At 45.1% G+C, this 19,432-nt stretch overlaps 2 protein-coding genes across 2 annotated transcripts; both read left to right on the top strand.

The window, feature by feature from the left end:
• Nucleotides 1-676: 676 nt before the first annotated feature.
• LOC124263593 (vicilin-like seed storage protein At2g18540) lies at nucleotides 677-2,002 on the top strand. The gene is made up of 2 exons (XM_046698245.1): nucleotides 677-1,241; nucleotides 1,827-2,002. Exons 1-2 carry the CDS (start codon nucleotides 677-679, stop codon nucleotides 2,000-2,002), a joined length of 741 nt encoding a protein of 246 aa, XP_046554201.1.
• Nucleotides 2,003-2,655: 653 nt separating this feature from the next.
• LOC124263592 (high mobility group nucleosome-binding domain-containing protein 5-like) lies at nucleotides 2,656-3,090 on the top strand. The gene has a single exon (XM_046698244.1). It carries the CDS (start codon nucleotides 2,656-2,658, stop codon nucleotides 3,088-3,090), a length of 435 nt encoding a protein of 144 aa, XP_046554200.1.
• The last annotated feature ends 16,342 nt before the right edge of the window (nucleotides 3,091-19,432 follow it).

Here is a 19,432-nt window from a genome sequence, read left to right as displayed (position 1 = left end):
GATGAGAGGGGAGAAAGATGCCGTCTGGGAGAGAGATGAGAGGGGAGAAAGATGTCGTCTGGGAGAGAGATGAGAGGGGAGAAAGATGTCTGGGGGAGAGATGAGAGGGAGAAAGATGTCATCAGGGGGAGAGATGAGAGGGAGAAAAATGACGTCTGGAGGAGAGATGAGAGGGAGAATGATGTCGTCTGGAAGAGAGATGAGGGGGCAGAAAGATGTGATCCGGGGAAGAGATGAGAGGGAGAGAGATGACGTCTGGAGGAGAGATGAGAGGGGGAAAGATGTCGTCTGTAGGAGAGATGAGAGGGGAGAAAGATGTCTGGGGAGAGATGAGAGGCGAGAAAGATGTCGGGGGAGGGTTGAGAGGGGAGAGAGATGTCGTCTGGAGGTGAGGTGAGAGGGGACAAAGATGTGGTCTGGAGGAGATATGAGAGGGAAGAAAGATGTCATCTGAAGGAGAGATGAGAGGAGAGAAAGATGTCGTCTGGAGGTGAGGTGAGAGGGGAGAAAAATTTCGTCTGGGAGAGAGGTGAGAGGGGAGAAAGATGTCGTCTGGGGAAAGAGGGGAGAAAGATGTCAAAGAGAGAGGGAGAAAGATGTCGTCTGGTGGTGAGGTGAGAGGGAGAAAGATGTCTGTCTGGGAGAGACAGATGAGAGGAGGTGAGAAAGACGTCGTATGGAGGTGAGGAAAGAGGGAGAGAAAGATGAGAGAACGAGGTGGATGGAGAGAGACGAGGGAGAAAGACGCCGGAGAGAGACGAGGAGACGGAGAAAGACACCCGGGAGAGAAACGAGGAGAAAGACGGAGGAGGAGGAGGAAAGACCGGAGGGGAGGAGGACGAGAGGAAGACAAGGAAACCCAGGAGGGAGTGGAGACAGAGAGACACCCGGAGGAGACGGAGAAGGAAGGACAGAAAGGAGAAAGACGAGAGGAGAGGAGAAAGGACACAAGACGAGAAAAGAGGAGAATGAGAGGAGAGGAAGAAAGACAGGTGAGAGGAGACGGACAGCCCCAGGAGGAAAGGACGAGAGGAGAGATGAGAGAGAGGTGGAGAAAGACACGGGAGATGAGGAGGACGAGGACCCACGGAGGAGACGAGAGAGAAACGATGAGAGAAAGACGTGGAGAAAGACGTCCCTGGAGGAGACAGGAGGAGAAAGACGACCACCCGGAGGAGAGACAAGACGAGGAGGGAAAGAAAGGAAGCCCCAGGAGAGACGAGAGGAGAAAGAAACCGTCAGTGACGAGAGGGAGGATGAGAGGAGAGAAAGACGCCCGGGAGAGACGAGGAAAGACAGATGAGAAAGACATCCAGGGAGAGAGGGAGGACGGAGAGAAAGACCGGAGGAGAGACGAGGGAGAAAGACACCCGGAGGAGGAGAAAGATGGACAACGAGGAGAGACAAGACCCGGAGGAGATGAGGGAGGAAAGATAAAGACGATGGAGAGAGACAGACAGGAGGAGAGAGGAGGAGAAAGAAGAGGAAAGGAGGAGGAAAGAGGGAGAAAGACATCAACCCAAGAGAGGTGGAGAGAGAGACCCGGAGGAGAGAGAGGAAGAGGAGGAGAAAGACGTCAAACCCGGGAGAGAGGAGAGGGAGGAAGACAAACGGAGGTGGAGGATGAGAGAAAGAGACAATGGGAGGAGAGAGCCGAGAAAGACGGAAGAGAAAGGACGAAGGGAGGAGAGGACCCGAGGAGAAAGACGAAGGAGAAAGAGATGGAGGGAGAAAGATGTCAACCTGAGGAGAGGGAAAGATGAGACGGATGAGGGAGGAAGACGCCAGAGAGAAATGAGAGAGGAGATGAAGGAGGGACAACACAGAGGAGAGACGGAGAAAGACAGACACCCAGGAGAGAGACGAGAGGGAGAAAGATGGAGAGGATGGAGAGGAGAGGGAGAAGACAGGAGGGAGGAGAGAGAGGGAGGAAAGATGTCGAATGGAGAGACGAGAGGAGAGAAAGATGCAGGAGGACCGAGAGGACAGGAGAAAGACATAAATGGAAACTGGGGAGAGACGAGAGGGAGAAAGATGGAACAAAGGAGGAGGGGAGAGAGATGAGAGGGAGAAAAGACAAACGGGGAGAGACCTGGAGGGGAGAAAGATGTCAAATGGAGGAGAGAGAAAGAGAAAGATGTCGTGAGAGGGATGAGAGATGAGGAAGATAAACAGGAGAGATGAGAGGAGAGGAAAGATGTCTGGAGGAGAGATGAGAGGAGAGGAAAGATGTCAACGGAGAGAGATGACGAGGGAGAAAGATGGATGAGGAGGAGAGATGAGAGGGGAGAAAGACAAACTGGAGGAGAGGTGAGAGGGAGAAAGATGTCAGAGAAAGGTGAGGAGAGAAAGATGAGGGGAGAAAGAAAGATCAACAGAGGGAGAGGGGAGAAAGATGAAAGACTGGGGAGAGAGAGGAGATGGAGGAGGAGGATAAATGAGACGAGGAGGAAAGAGAAATGGAGGGGGAGAAGATGAGATGGGAGGAAAATGGGGGGAGAGATGAGAGGGAGAAAGACAAACAAATGGGGAGATGAGAGGGAGAAAATAAATGTCTGGGGGAGAGATGGAGAGGGGAGAAAGATGTCAAACTGGGGAGAGAGGATGAAGATAAACAAAGAGATGAGATGAGAGATGGGATAAAGATAAACAAACATGAGAGATGAGATGGATAAAGTCTGGGAGAGAGGAGAGGGGAGAAAGGAAGAGGTGAGAGGAGATAGAGAAAGGAGAAAGATGAGAAAGACAGCCCAGAGAGAGAGAGGGAGGAAAGATGAATGGGAGAAAAGATGGGGAGAGAGAGATGAGAAACAGGAGACAAGAGGGGGACAAAATGGAGAGAGAGAGAGAAAGATGTCTGGAGGAGAGGAGAGGGAGAAAGATGTCAAAGGGAGAGAGATGAGAGAGATAAAGATGAAAGACGAGACCGAGGTGAGAGAGATGAGGATGGGAAAAGATAAACAGAGACGGAGAGATGGAAGAAAGAGGAAAGACAAATGGGAGGGGAGAGAGATGAGATGGAGAGAGGGGAAGATAAACAGGGGGAGGGAGAGAGAGGGAAGAAAGAGAAATGGGGAGAAAGAGAGATGAGGAAAGGAGAAAGATGGAGAAAGATGTCAAATGAGAGGTGAGAGAGAGAGAGGGAGGAAAAGATGTCGTCTGGAAGAAGAGGAGAGAGAGAAAGAAAGACAAACAGGGAGGAGAGGAGGCGAGAAAGACATGTCAGAGGAGAAAGACTGAGAGATGAGAGGGAAGAAAGATGTCATCTGGAAGGAGAGGTGAGAGGAGAGAAAGATGTCGTCTGGAGAAGAGGTGAGAGGGAGAAAGATGTCGTCCTGGGAGAGAGGAGAGGAGAGAAAGATGTCGTCTGGGGGAGAGAGATGAGGAGAAAGATGTCGTCTGGGGGAGAGATGAGAGGGAGAAAGATGTCAGTCTGGGGAGAGATGAGAGGGAGAAAGGATGTCGTCTGGGGAGAGAGGTGAGAGGGGAGAAAGATGTCGTCTGGGGAGGAATGAGACGGGATGAAAGATGTCGTCTGGGAGAGAGATGAGACTGGAGAAAGTATGTCGTCTGGGAGAGAGATGAGAGGGAGAAAGATGTCAGTCTGGGAGAGAGGTGAGAGGGAGAAAGATGTCGTCTGGGGAGAGATGAGAGGGATAAAGATGTCGCCTAGGAGAGAGATGAGATGGGATAAAGATGTCAGTCTAGAGAGAGATGAGAGGGGATAAAGATGTCGTCCCAGGAGAGAGATGAGATGGAGAAAGACATGTCGTCTGGGGAGAGAGATGACAGGGGAGAAAGGATGTCGTCTGGGGGGAGAGAGATGAGGGGAGAAAGACATGTCTAGGAGAGAGATGAGAGGGAGAAAGATGTCGTCTGGGAGAGAGATGAGATGGGATAAAGATGTCGTCTAGGAGAGAGATGAGAGGGGAGAAATTATGTCGTCTAGGAGAGAGATGAGAGGGGAGGAAGATGCCGTCTGGGAGAGAGATGAGATGGGATAAAGATGTCGTGTAGGAGAGAGATGAGAGGGGAGAAAGTATGTCGTCAGGGAGAGACATGAGAGGGGATAAAGATGTCGTCTAGGACAGAGATGAGAGGGGAGAAAGTATGTCGTCTAGGAGAGAGATGAGATGGGATAAAGATGTCGTCTGGAAGAGAGATGAGAGGGGTTAAGGATGTCGTCTAGGAGAGAGATGAGATGGGATAAAGAATTTCGTCTGGGAGAGAGATGAGTCGGGTGAAAGATGTCGTCTGGGAGAGAGATGAGACGGGTGAAAGATGTCGTCTGGGAGAGAGTTGAGACGGGTGAAAGATGTCGTCTGGGAGAGAGATGAGACGGGTGAAAGATGTCGTCTGGGAGAGCGATGAGGGGGAGAAAGAATGTCGTCTGGGGGAGAGATGAGACGGGAGAAAGATGTCGTCTGGGAGAGAGAGGAGAGGAGAGAAAGATGTCGTCTGGGAGAGACATGAGAGGGGATAAAGATGTCGTCTAGGACAGAGATGAGAGGGGAGAAAGTATGTCGTCTAGGAGAGAGATGAGATGGGATAAAGATGTCGTCTGGAAGAGAGATGAGAGGGGTTAAGGATGTCGTCTAGGAGAGAGATGAGATGGGATAAAGAATTTCGTCTGGGAGAGAGATGAGTCGGGTGAAAGATGTCGTCTGGGAGAGAGATGAGACGGGTGAAAGATGTCGTCTGGGAGAGAGTTGAGACGGGTGAAAGATGTCGTCTGGGAGAGAGATGAGACGGGTGAAAGATGTCGTCTGGGAGAGCGATGAGGGGGAGAAAGAATGTCGTCTGGGGGAGAGATGAGACGGGAGAAAGATGTCGTCTGGGAGAGAGAGGAGAGGAGAGAAAGATGTCGTCTGGGGAGAGATGAGAGGAGAGAAAGATGTCGTCTGGATTAGGGATGAGAGGGGAGAAAGATGTCATCTGGAGGAGAGATGAGAGGGGAGAGAGATGTCATCTGGGGGAGAGATGAGAGGGAGAGAGATGACGTCTGGAGGAGAGATGAGAGGGATAAAGATGTCGTCTGGGGGAGAGATGAGAGGGGAGAAAGATGTCGTCTGGGAGAGAGATGAGATGGGATAAAGATGTCGTCTGAGGAGAGAGATGAGAGGGGAGATAGATGTCTGGGGGAAAGATGAGAGGCGAGAAAGATGTCGTCTGGAGGTGAGGTGAGAGGGGAGAAAGATGTCGTCTGGATGAGAGATGAGAGGGAAGATAGATGTCATCTGTTGGAGAGATGAGAGGAAAGAAAGATGTCGTCTGGAGGAGAGGTGAGAGGGGAGAAAGATGTCGTCTGGATGAGAGGTGAGAGGGGAGAAAGTATTTCGTCTGGGAGTGATATGAGAGGGGAGAAAGATGTCGTCTTGGTGAGGGCGATGAGAGGGGAGAAAGATGTCGTCTGGGAGAGAGATGAGAGGGTAGAAAGATGTCGTCTGGGAGTGAGATGAGAGGGGAGAAAGATGTCGTCTGGATTAGGGATAAGAGGGGAGAAAGATGGCATCTGGAGGAGACATGAGAGGGAGAGAGATGTCTTCTGGGGGAGAGATGAGAGGGAGAGAGATGACGTCTGGAGGAGAGATAAGAGGGAGAAAGATGTCGTCTGGAGGAGAGGTGAGGGGGGAGAAAGATGTCATCTGGGGGAGACATGAGAGGGAGAAAGATGTCATCTGGGGGAGAGATGAGAGGGAGAGAGATGACGTCTGGAGGAGAGATAAGAGGGAGAAAGATGTCGTCTGGAGGAGAGATGAGGGGGGAGAAAGATGTCATCTTGGGGAGAGATGAGAGGGAGAAAGATGACGTCTGGAGGAGAGAGGAGAGGTGGAAAGATGTCGGCTGGAGGAGAGATGAGAGGGAGAAAGATGACGTCTGGGGGAGTGATGAGAGGGAGAAAGATGTCGTATGGTTGAGAGATGAGAGGAGAGAAAGATGTCGTCTGGAAAAGAGATGAGAGGGAAGAGAGATGTCGTCTGGATGAGAGATGAGAGGGAAGAAAGATGTCGTCTGGATGAGGGATGAGAGGGGAGAAAGATGTCGTCTGGAGGTTAGGTGAGAGGGGAGAAAGGTGTCGTTTTGGATTGATGATGACAGGAAATACCTTACCCACGTGAGTCCATCTTGTCAAAAAGAACACAAATGTCGTGAGAGTCTTCTGCAAAGTATCTCCCATGGCTTATGTCAGCTCAACTGTTTCCGTGGTCACTGATCTGTAACATACCGTGATTGCATATAAAGCTCTCTCTCGGTGTTGCTTGTTCCGGTATATTTGGACTAAAATGAGCCCCGAGGAAACGACTACCGTATGAAAACAGTTAAATGTATTTATTGCTCACACAACATGTTATCTTATCCCTATCAAGACTTGCTGATCATCACCATACAGTACCTGAAATAACATGTCTGAATTGATTTTGTATTCTTCTTACAGAAAACTTAATATTTGAGACATGAAAATCCGTTAAAATTACGTGTTGGTTTTTGCTTGATACTTTCGTGACGGCACTTTCCAGGAACTCGTTTCCAAGGTTACATGATAGCGTATACTTCTATTTGTTTTACGAAGAGCCTATGTCAGATGATTCATCTACTTTAAATTATTGATTTAGTCCTCTTCGAACATCTACGGTTGACTGTCGGACAGGGTAGTGTTTTAGGAACATCTACGGTGGTCTGTCGGACAGGGTAGTGTGTTAGGGACATCTACGGTTGTCTGTCGGGCAGGGTAGTGTTTTATGGTCATCTACGGTGGTCTGTCGGACAGGGTAGTTTTTTAGGGACATCTACGGTTGACTGTCGGACAGGGTAGTGTTTTAGGAACATCTACGGTTGACTGTCGGACAGGGTAGTGTTTTAGGGACATCTACGGTTGACTGTCGGACAGGGTAGTGTTTTAGGGACATCTACGGTTGACTGTAAGACAGGGTAGTGTTTTAGGGATATCTACGGTTGACTTTCGGACAGGGTAGTGTTTTATGGTCATCTGCGGTGGTCTGTCGGAGAGGGTAGTGTTTTAGGGACATCTATGGTGGTCTGTCGGAGAGGGTAGTGTTTTAGGGACATCTACGGTGGTCTGTCGGACAAGGTAGTGTTTTAGGGACATCTACGGTTGACTGTCGGACAGGGTAGTGTTTTATGGTCATCTACGGTGGTCTGTCGGACAGGGTAGTGTTTTAGGAACATCTACTGTTCACTGTCGGACAGGGTAGTGTTTTAGGAACATCTACTGTTCACTGTCGGACAGGGTAGGGTTTTAGGGACATCTACGGTTGTCTGTCGGACAGGGTAGTGTTTTATGGTCCTCTACGGTGGTCTGTCGGACAGGGTAGTTTTTTAAGGAACATCTACGGTTGACTGTCGGACAGGGTAGTGTTTTAGGGACATCTACGGTTGACTGTCAGACAGGGTAGTGTTTTAGGAACATCTATGGTGGTCTGTCGGACAGGGTAGTGTTTTAGGAAATCTACGGTTGACTGTCGGACAGGGTAGTGTTTTAGGGACATCTACGGTTGACTGTCGGACAGGGTAGTGTTTTAGGGACATCTACGGTTGACTGTAAGACAGGGTAGTGTTTTAGGGATATCTACGGTTGACTTTCGGACAGGGTAGTGTTTTATGGTCATCTGCGGTGGTCTGTCGGAGAGGGTAGTGTTTTAGGGACATCTATGGTGGTCTGTCGGAGAGGGTAGTGTTTTAGGGACATCTACGGTGGTCTGTCGGACAAGGTAGTGTTTTAGGGACATCTACGGTTGACTGTCGGACAGGGTAGTGTTTTATGGTCATCTACGGTGGTCTGTCGGACAGGGTAGTGTTTTAGGAACATCTACTGTTCACTGTCGGACAGGGTAGTGTTCTAGGAACATCTACTGTTCACTGTCGGACAGGGTAGGGTTTTAGGGACATCTACGGTTGTCTGTCGGACAGGGTAGTGTTTTATGGTCCTCTACGGTGGTCTGTCGGACAGGGTAGTTTTTTAGGGACATCTACGGTTGACTGTCTGACAGGGTAGTGTTTTAGGGACATCTACGGTTGACTGTCAGACAGGGTAGTGTTTTAGGGACATCTACGGTTGACTGTCGGACAGGGTAGTGTTTTAGGTACATCTACGGTTGACTGTCGGACAGGGTAGTGTTTTAGGAACATCTACGGTTGACTGTCGGACAGTGTAGTGTTTTAGGGACATCTACGGTTGACTGTCGGACAGGGTAGTGTTTTAGGAACATCTACGGTTGACTGTCGGACAGGGTAGTGTTTTAGGTACATCTACGGTTGACTGTCGGACAGGGTAGTGTTTTAGGGACATCTACGGTTGACAGTTACGTTGATTGAGTGATTGAGTTTACTTTCACGCCGCACATTCCAGCAATATCTCGGCGGGGTACACCAGAAGTGAGTTTCACACATTGCACCCATGTGGGGAATCGAACCCGTGTTAACGGATGGGTGTTTCAGGAGCATCATTGCTTACAGTTAGCATGAATGAGTGTGTGATCTTAGTTTTAACCCGCTTTTAGCAATAATCCAGCAATATCTCGGCAGGGGACACTAGAAAATGGCTTCATACATTGCACCCGGGTGTTCGGCGTGACGTGCGAACGCTTTAACCACTAGGCTACCCCATTGCCCTGTTGATAGTTAGACAGATGGATGTTTCAGAAACATCAACGGTGGACTATCGGACAGAAGGGTATTTCAGGAACATCTACGGTTGACTGTCGGACAGGTGGGTTTGTAGGGACATCAACAGTGGACAGTCGGACAGATGGGTGTTGCAGGGACATAAGAGGTTTACTGTCGGACAGATCGATGTTTGAGGAATATCAACGTTGACTGTCGAACAAAAGAATATTTCAGGGACTTCAACGGTTGGCTGTCGGAAAGGTGGGTGTTTCAAAAACATCTACGGTTGACTATCTGACAGATGGGTGTTATAGGGTCATCAAAGGTTGACTATCTGACAGATGGGTGTTGTAGGGTCATCAAAGGTTGACTTTCGGACAGATGGGTGTTATAGGGACATGAAAGGTTGACTGTCGGGCAGATGGGTGTTGTAGGGACATCAAAGGTTGACTGTCAGACAGATGGGTGTTTTAGGGTCATGAAAGGTTGACTGTCGGGCAGATGGGTGTTGTAGGGACATGATAGGTTGACTTTCGGACAGATGGGTGTTGTATGGACATGAAAGGTAGACTGTCGGACAGATGGGTGTTGTAGGGACATGAAAGGTTGACTCTCGGACAGATGGGTGTTGTAGGGACCTGAAAGGTTGACTATCGGACAGATAGGTGTTGAAGAGACATGAAAGGTTGACTATCTGACGGATGGGTGTTTTAGGGACATCAAAGGTTGACTATCGGGCAGATGGGTGTTGTAGGGACATGAAAGGTTGACTGTCGGACAGATGGGTGTTGTAGGGTCATCGAAGGTCGACTGTCGGACAGATGGGTGTTTTGGGGACATGAAAGGTTGACTTTCTGACAGATGGGTGTTGTAGGGACATGGAAGGTTGACTATCGGGCAGATGGGTGTTGTAGGCACATGAAAGGTTGACTATCTGACGGGTGGGTGTTGTAGGGACATGAAAGGCTGACTATCGGGCAGATGGGTGTTGTAGGCACATGAAAGGTTGACTCTCGGACAGATGGGTGTTGTAGGCACATGAAAGGTTGACTCTCGGACAGATGGGTGTTGTATGAACATCTCACTCATTTAAGCACTCACTAACTCACTCGCCCTGGAATCCAGACAACATTCATCGATCGCTTGCGCTTAAGTAAACAATGGTCATTTTAGAAATCATTTTCATATTTGCCAAAGTCATCAATAAACCAATTGACTACCTTTAGTGTTACTTTGTCACCCAAATAACAGCTTGTAAAATATTCGATTCAAGGTCTACCAATCAATATGAAGCCAATCTATAATGCAGCAGTAAAAGCTTCCGTTGTGAACGGTGATTGAAGATGTTTGTTGTGTTGTCTTCTCAACATGGGATCATTATGTTTCTTACATGTCGTTCCTGTCGACTACCACACCTGACAGACGTCATCGACGTCGGTGCTTCACAACAAGAAATAATAATTGATCCCCACCGGATGTTGGCCGGTTCATGTTTACAGAACTGACGGATATGGAGTGGAACACATTCGGAATGTATAACTGATATTCGTTTTACTCTCCAGAACAAACACACGTTGAGTAGTTCAAGGTCATTTTGACGTCAACGTTTGACGGCGTTCATCCCGATTGCGCGTGACTAACGCGTGTTAAATATTAACTATTTTTAAAATGTTATTTGCCAGTGTTATATACCGTCAAACAATGCCGTACTTGTTTTCCATTATTTCTGTTGAGGTTCAACAGTGAGAGAGTGAAAAGGTTTTACGCCGCATTTAGCAATATTTCCGCAATATCACGGCGAATGGGCTTTACACATTGTACCCATGTGGGGAATCGAATCCCGATCCTCGGTGTGATGAGCGAACGCTTTACCCACAAGGCTAACCCACCGCCCTATCAACACTGTGAACATATCAAGACCATTAACGCAATCAACATCATCCACATCATCTACACCATCAAAGGCATCAACACCATACACCCAACTATGCGTTCATAGTGAGTTAGTTTAGGTTTATGCCTCTTTTAGCAATATTCCAGCAATATTACGGCGGGGCACATCAGAAATGGGCTTCACACATTGTATCCATGTAGGAATCGAACATGAGTCTCCGGTGTGACGAGCGAACGCTTTAACCACAATGCCACCCCACCGCCCCTAAGCGTTCAAAGCGTTACCATCAATTATTGTACAGAGAAAGATGGGAATTTTATCATCCAAAACTGTGTTCCACAGGAGATATCGCTTGTGTGAGATCAAACGATATCTCCTAGGAGATATCGTTTTGACAGTAGATTTTGTACAATGCCCTGACAATGCTATGACGTCATGTACTTGATGACGTCACAATGCTATGACATCGCTGCACTGCAAGTCTAATGGCAGTACCATGCTCAGAGATGTACATTTTTCATTGAAAATTAACGAAGAATGATTTTGGATGATAAATAGAATCTCACCCTCGTGTCTACTGATATCACAACACTCGTTGATAGTTGTAAAATATCCTCGGCAAGCCTCGGATATTTGTAACTTTATCAACTCGTGTTGATATAATTGATATCAGTAGACACTTGGGTGAGATTCTCTATATACCAACATTCATTATTCACACAGGCTTGGCTGTTTAACGCCTCACCCAGCAATACTCCAGCTATATGATTGCAGTCTGTAAATAATCAAGTCTGGACCAGACAATCCAGTGATCAACACCATGTGCATCGATCTACGCAACTGGGATACAATAACATGTGTCAACCAAATCAGCGAGCCTGACCACCCGATCCCGCTGATGGAGGCGTTATTACGACAAGCATGTTTTTTTTTTATTTTTTTTTTTTATTCATTTCAATTCAGTAGGTGTACATTCAGATTGGGTGTGTACAAATATATACATATATTTTGTATGAATAACAGTTTTATGTAATATTTATATAGCAGCAATACATTGTTGGTTGGATATTGTACTGAAGCGTGCGTGGAATAAGCATGTATGAACATCAAAACTGATATGAGTTGTGTACTATTAGTACTGATAAAAGACAAAAAATTAAGACATGAGACAACTACATTAAGACTGCAATACAGTGATGAACTGTTTCCACTTTGCATATCATGGAATGAAGGCAGAGCGTTATTCTTCTTTGCAATAAACATTAAAAACAACTGTGACAGTTTTCCTTAAACCTTCTATTGTTAACATATGTTATTTGATGCTTGTGATATGGATATAATTTTTGGCTAATAAGATTATATGTGATGTCAATAAGCCATAGAAGCTATTGCAAAAGAGAATATCAGAATCTGTAATCACAATATCAAACCTGATATACTGATTTAAAAAATGTTCAACTTGTCTCCAGAATTCATGTACAAATTTACATTCTATAAACACATGGTGAAGATTTCTGGTTCGGATTGACAAAAAGAGCAAATATTTTTATCAATAAGTCTCATTTGCAATAGTTCTTTTCTTGTGTAATTTGCTCTATTAAAAAATCTGTACTGAAAATCTAACAGTTTCACATCCTTGGTACAATGTCTGTATTTCGTAAAAACAGTATTCCATGAAATATTTCTATCGAGTTCTTTCTGTCATTTATGACACACCTTGGGGAGAGTGTTACAAGCAATCATTTTGTCATAATTCCTACCACCTTTCTTTTTAGAAAGCAAATCTTGAAGAGTTGAGTTTAATGAGAGGTTTTGCGTGTTAATTGCATGAGAAGAAAGAGTGGTTTTCCAGGCTTTGGGAATTTTCAAGATAAGTTTATTGTTCTCTAAAAGAGTTCCTTTATTGGCATGAGTATATATGCCAAGAATGTTAAAGTCATCTACCTTCCATTCTAGACTACTTTCTGGGCACAGTATTACCTTGCTTCCAATTTTAGAGCCTATCCAGATTGCTTTAGTTTTCTCTAAATTAATCTTAAGTCCAGACATGCTGTACTTTTTGGGTAAAGTTTCAAAAGCTGCTTTCAAACTTTCTTCAGATCCGTCTAAGTATAACTGAGTATCATCTGCATATTGTGCTCATTTATATTCCCCTTTATCCAGTTTTATACCATTGATTTCTTTATTGTCCCTTATCATGATACCGAGGATCTCAGCTACCAGAGATTACCGTTTTGGATTACACAAGAGGAAGCATTTTGCATCAATAGATTTATCCATTTAATAATGTTGGGCCCAAAGCCAAATTTTCTGAGAACTTTGAGAATAAAATCTTTAGAGACTGTGTCAAAAGCTCTTTCGAAGTCAATCAAAATCAAAAGGCCTGGTTTTACATTAATCTGACATTATCGCTTATGCATGCATCTACCAGGTATAAATCCTGTCTGATCAGTATGTATCAGCATGTCAAGTGCCTGTTTCAGTCTATTTGCTACACAGGAACTTATAATTTTGTACAAAGTATTTAAAAGTGAGATTGGGCGCCAAGTTTCATGTATCTTCTGTTTTTATTTTGTTTTGGAATACAGGTAATGACACCTCTATTAATAGTGAGTGATAGCTGGTCTTTCTCAAAAACTTCATGAACATATCTGTATACCCACAATTTAAGGTCTTGCCAGAACCAAAATTCAACTGGGAAGCCATCTAGGCCTGGACCCTTATCATTCTTCATGGCCTTTACTGTTTCAGATAGCTCCTTCATTTCTATTGGTTTATCCAAATTATAAGCAAAAGAGCTGTTAAGAGAAGGAGTGTTAATAGTGTCTAAAATTTGTGTTTCACAATTGATATCATCATCAGAAAATAATTTATGATAAAATATCTCTTGTTCATATAAAATAGCCCTACCATCAGTTAAAACTTCCTCTTTTTCATTAAATAAGGAGTTGATAAGTTTACTAGTATAATTTCTATTTTCTAGATGTGTGTGTGTGTTAGCCTAATGGTTAAAGCATTGGCACGTCACGCCGAAGACCCGGGTTCGAATCCCCACATGGGTACATTGTGTGAAGCCCATTTCTGGTGTCCCCGCCGTGATGTTGCTGGAATATTGCTAAAAGCGGCGTAAAACCAAACTCAGTCAGTACTTTTATGGGCTAGCCGTCGACAGTTAGCAGAGATTATTTTGACTTGATTAGACATTGTAAGAGATCAATAGATGAGACAAGGTAACTGAACTTTTGCCATCATGAGTGAAGTACATGGTCATGATTACACTACTGAAGAGAAACATTTTTCAAAATATATGGAACTGAAACACTTGTATAAAAACCTAAACAGAAATAAAGGTGGCATTCTTTCAACACCCTCCATTCTAAGAAAATTATGAAAGCATAATAAGTATAGGCCTTATAGATATGAGACGTTATACATATACTCATGCCAATAATGGTTGTCACCCCTCCCCACCCCAACCCCACACTCACACCCCCACCCCATCTCCAATTTAAAATTGAAGGGGTGACAACCATTATTGGCATGAGTATTTATCATCCAAAACTGTGATCCACAGGAGATATCGCTTGTGTGAGATCAAACGATATCTCCTAGGAGATATCGTTTTGACAGTAGATTTTGTACAATGCCCTAACAATGCTATGACGTCATGTACTTGATGACGTCACAATGCTATGACATCGCTGCACTGCAAGTCTAATGGCAGTACCATGTTCAAAGATGTACATTTTTCATTGAAATATATTACCAAGTACAGTGTTGTCTAACTGGAATTTCATCACCAAGGGAAGGAAAGTAACTTATGACAATAACCAGTTCCTCAGTTAGTACATTACCGGTAGTTAATCAATACATATGTGTCAAACTTTTTCAGCTTATAAAAGTCACTTAAATATCAAACTGTAAAGATAATAGACGATGATTACGAAATTAGAGACAAACTCTGTGGGCAGAAATAATCTGTCACTTCAAACTTGTTGAAATGAAGCTGCTGTGAAGCATGGGTTACTGAAGACCAATTGTCACACGGATTCTCGTAGTGTATACATACGTTCAATGATAATTGACACTGGAGCCAAAGATGTTCCGGTATGTGAATGCATTAATTACAGGATATCAGACACCTTTGTTGGGGACAAAGCAGACGCGCTATCAATCTCGCACCGACGCCATCTCTCAGGCATCAATTTCTAAATCTCATTTATAAATTCGACACACACTGAACATAATGTGATCAATCTGTTCACTAAGAATGTACTTAGCCTTTAGTAGTGTTGACGACTCGATGCCAGCAGTGATGCAAAGCCACCAGCTTTGGTGAACGCAACAATAACAGTTTCGATCACATCGGGCGAATTCGGACCTTTCCGGAGAAACATGCTGTGCCAGTTATTAAATAATTGACTTTTTATGTCAATGCACTTATGCTAATATCGTTTATCCATGATCAATATGATACCATGTTCATCAATAGTGGTTGGAAGGGTTTTAGGCGTGTGTTTCAGGCGTCAAGATATTGTTCCTAACCACCCCACCCTGAGACTGACTGACTGAGTTTGGTTTTACGCCGCTTTTAGCAATATTCCAGCTACATCACGGCGGGGGAACACCAGAAATGGGCTGCACACATTGTACCCATGTGGGGATTCGAACCCGGGTCTTCGGCGTGACGAGCCAACGCTTTAACCACTAGGCTACCCCACCGCCCCCACCCTGAGAAGATTTCCAACCAGTGCGTCCTGTGAAGGTACGTGTTAGAATCGGTCTTCAGCAACCCATGCTTGTCGTAAGAGGCGACTAACGGGATCGGGTGGTCAGGCTCGCTTACTTGGTAGACGTCATCGTATCCCAATCGTATCAATGCTGATGATGTTGATCACTGGATTGCCTGGTCCAGACTCGATTATTTACAGACCGCCGCCATATAGCTGGAATATTGCTGAGTGCGGCGTAAAACTTAACTCACTCACTCACGTGTTGATTTCCAAATGGAAACAAGAACTCACTCCACAAGTCTATATGAACGGCTCTCATATAAATATACTACAAATAACTTTTGTATTATAAAACGACCTAGTTGTCCAATCGAGACAAAATACAGTTATTACAAAGTTTTGAAACCATAAACCTTGAGATTCATGACCTCATTATATACAATAAGCTTTCAGTCTGGACCAGATAATCCAGTGATCAGTAGCATTTCGTCCGTTTATACCCAATGACCAGTAAAGAGATAAGAAAACTTCCTGTAAATGAGTGAATGTGTTTAGTTTTAACCCGCTTTTGGGAACATTCCAGCAATATCACTGCGGGGAACACCTGAAATGGGCTTCACACATTGTACCCATGTGGGGAATCGAACGTATTGATCATTAGCTTCCCTACCGCCCCTCCTGTACATTCAATACTAAAGGACATCGTGTTGACAAGCAAAACATTTACACGCTGCAAAAAAAGAAACGCATTTATTATAAGCCATTTTTAGAATATTGCGTTTGTTTAAGAAACATTATGTCATGTAATTTCAATGGAACGAAGAGTTCGCCAACACAACAGCAGCCTGTATTGTTGTGTTTCTGTTTACTTGACTCCATAAGATGTTGTCAAAGTCAATACTTTGTATGGCTACCATTGGCAGCAATTACTGCTCGCCGCCGTCTCGGCACAGAGTGGATAAGGCGACGAAGTCGCTCTTGCGGAATTCTTACCCACTCTTCCTGCAACGCGATGGTCAGTTGTGGAAGTGTCTGAGGCGTGTTTTGACGTTGACGTACACGTCAATCGAGTTCATCCCATAGGTGTTCTATAGCGTTTAGATCTGGTGAACTGGAAGGCCATGTTAGGACATTGACGTTAGAATCTGCAAGGTAGCGGACCGTGACACGTGCTGTATGTGAAGTAGCGTTGTCATGCTGGAACAACTCCCTCTGTAGGTCCATAATCGGAAGCATGTGACGTGTAAGGACTTCGTGTACCGATTTGCTGTCAAATTCCCTTGAACCACCACTATATCAGATCTTTGTGAGCTGGATATTGCACCCCACACCATGACGCTTTCTCCACCGAATCTGTCGACGTGTCGAATGCAATAAGGGGCAAAACGTTCATTTCTACGACTCCAGTTTCTGAGGTTCCAGTTCCGGACTCTATGACACCACCGCAAGCGATTGCGCCGATGGAAGTCTCTCAAAACAGGGGCCTTCACGCAATCGATTCGTGACAGTTTGGTGGGAATTTATTCTCAAACCAGGGATGCGTTGTACAGTCTCCACGGCTGTGGCAAGACGATGAAGCAAGTGAGCAGCCCGGATGTAGCGGTCCTGGGCTTGGGCGGTAACTCTTGGACGGCCGCTTCTCGGGCGATCTTGGGCGGAATTGGTCTGCAGGAAACGATCCCAAAGGCGAGATATGGTCCTCTAGTGAACGTTGTAATGTCGGGCAACTACAGACTGCGACTCCCCAGCTTCATGGAGGCCTATGCCGACGTTTCGATTGGCGACACTTAGTCATGGCATGAAACGGATGACAAAATCAAACACAACGTTTGCCTATTATATCATGATCGATACCGATACCGCATGCTTTTACGCTTGCAAGTGCATTTTGCTTAAGTGCATGATTTCTTGGTGACGTTTTTGCAAATATATCTTCAAACGCTTTCAAAACAAGGAAAAAGTTAAAATTACCGCGTTTTGGCTCTGAAGCCCGTTTACAACCAAACGAAGAAGATGTTTTGGAAGGGAATAGAATAATATGTTCGTACCCTTCTTGGCGTGAGTGAGTAGGTAGTTTTTTAGCCGTTTTAAGAATAGTCCAACAATATCACAGAGGGGGACACAAGACATGTGCTTCACACATTGTGCCCATGTGGCGAATCGAACAGCGCTTTAACCACAAGGATACCCGACCGCCCCTCCTGTAAATGTCATACCATAGGGCATCGTATTGATAAGCAAAACTTTTAGTAAATAACGCTCTGAATATCTTCACAATAACGGGATTCCACTTATCTCATATATTCTCTGGTGATATGGGACCCGTGAAGATCCGGGTTAAAATTGATCTTCAGTAACCCATGCTTGTCATAAAAGGCGACTGACGGGATCGGGTGGTTAGGCTCGCTGACTTGGTTGACACATGTCATCTGTCCCAATCATGTAGGTCGATGCTCATGCTGTTGATCACTGGATTGTCTGGTCCAGACCGCCGCCGCACAGCTGGAATAGTGCTGAGTGCGGCGTAAAACTAAACTCACTCACTCACTCTGGTGGTATGGAATCAGGCCATCCCTTGTTGTGAGAATATATTTATACAAGGACTTGATCAAGTCAAAACATTGATTACACTACAGTCTCGTTTCCTGATGACCGGGTTCCGTCCTATTGCGCAACTTAGTACAATAACCAGTCCAGAATTTTGAGACCAATTCATTGAACTGGATACATAAATATTAATCAGTATTATTTGATACGTCTAACCACTTGTATATTGCAACACTACGCTCCTTCTAATCCTTGCAAACACGTGGTGCACAGTGCTCTGTCGTACAGCGTGCTCTGACAAACGGAAATCTGGAAATCGTGGAAATCTCAAAACGAGGCTCTGCCGCTAGAAATGTTTGTCGGTCTGGTACGGACTTGATAGCATATCAGTCACATTGTGCGTTACAAAACTACACCGAATAAGCGCAAAGAGCACAGGTGTAACCAGTGAGCCTGATGAATTGTAAATCAAACCTCATCAAACAGGGGCAGTCTATGACGTCTTAGTTAAGGTCATGCTGACTACACCTCGTCATAAAATATAGAAATACGCTGTTATTAAAATTAAAATTAACTTGTACATACCATTTTCTTATGGGACAAGGAATTGGAATTCAGTGTAACCATAGTTGTTTGTGGTGTCTCTTTTCACTTTCACACAAGAAATTTCGGATCGGCTGAAAAGTAGGTCATTGTCTGAATAGGTTAATGAGACTCATGTTTCGGTTTGGTACATTTGCCTTAGGGCGGTGGGGTAGCCTAGTGGTTAAAGCGTTCACTCGTCACTCCGAAGACCTGGGTTCGATTCCCCACATGGGTACAATGTGTGAAACCCATTTTCCGTGATATTGCTGGGAAAGCGGCGTAAAACCATACTCACTCACATTTGCCTTACCCTTTCTTTATGGGGAGTCTTATTTCGTTGGGACGTACCTGGAATTGATTTATACAGAAAGTACACAATTATCAAACATGTCGCTATCAGACAGAAGTCCGGCTTTGTATGTGAGACTGGAAGATAATCCATCAATGTCACGTTCCTCATACAGACGTCAACAGTTCACATGATGCATACAGATGCACGCGATGTTTTCCCGCTGCTGCTGATGTTGACATTTGAAACAATAAAAATTGCTGCATGCAGCTCAGCAAAAAGAATAAACTAACAAGGGTGTGTTTCATACTCCTAGACTTCTAGTACAGTGAGTGAGTGAGTTTAGTTTTACGCCGCACTCAGCACTATTCCAGCTATATGGCGGCGGTCTGTAAATAATCGAGTCTGGACCACACAGTCCAGTCATCAACAGCATGAGCATCGATCTGCGCAATTGGTAACCGATGACATGTGTCAACCAAGTCAGCGAGCCTGACCACCTGATCCCGTTAGTTGCCTCTTACTTCTAGTACAGAGCCTAGCGCTAAGCCTTTCTTTAAACTACCTTATCACCGAATTTTTTCAAAAGCCATGTGGTTAGTTGTCCAAACACACAAAAGAAACATTGACCACTCGGCCAGATGTGTTGAAATTCGTGATTATTCTGTTACTAGATCTGCGTTCCCGGCTCTGTGTCAGATAGCTAGTTTGACAGCAAATCTTACCATCATCATATTTAATTTAATTCTAACTCTAATA

This window comes from Haliotis rubra, unplaced genomic scaffold (genome assembly GCF_003918875.1).
Source record: "Haliotis rubra isolate DU_JTF1 unplaced genomic scaffold, ASM391887v1 Scf89, whole genome shotgun sequence".
Taxonomy (NCBI): domain Eukaryota; kingdom Metazoa; phylum Mollusca; class Gastropoda; order Lepetellida; family Haliotidae; genus Haliotis; species Haliotis rubra.
Note: the sequence above shows the minus strand (reverse complement) of the source record. Positions and strands in the feature narration are given on the sequence as shown.

Excerpts from the sequence above, each read along its gene's own strand:
- LOC124263593 (XM_046698245.1), top strand. The coding sequence starts at position 677 with ATGGAGGTGAGGAAAGAGGGAGAGAAAGATGAGAGAACGAGGTGGATG. Across the intron at positions 1,242-1,826 it reads AGAGGAGAAAGAAACCGTCA|AGGAGAGACGGAGAAAGACA; the intron begins GTGACGAGAGGG and ends GGGACAACACAG.
- LOC124263592 (XM_046698244.1), top strand. The coding sequence starts at position 2,656 with ATGAGAGATGAGATGGATAAAGTCTGGGAGAGAGGAGAGGGGAGAAAG.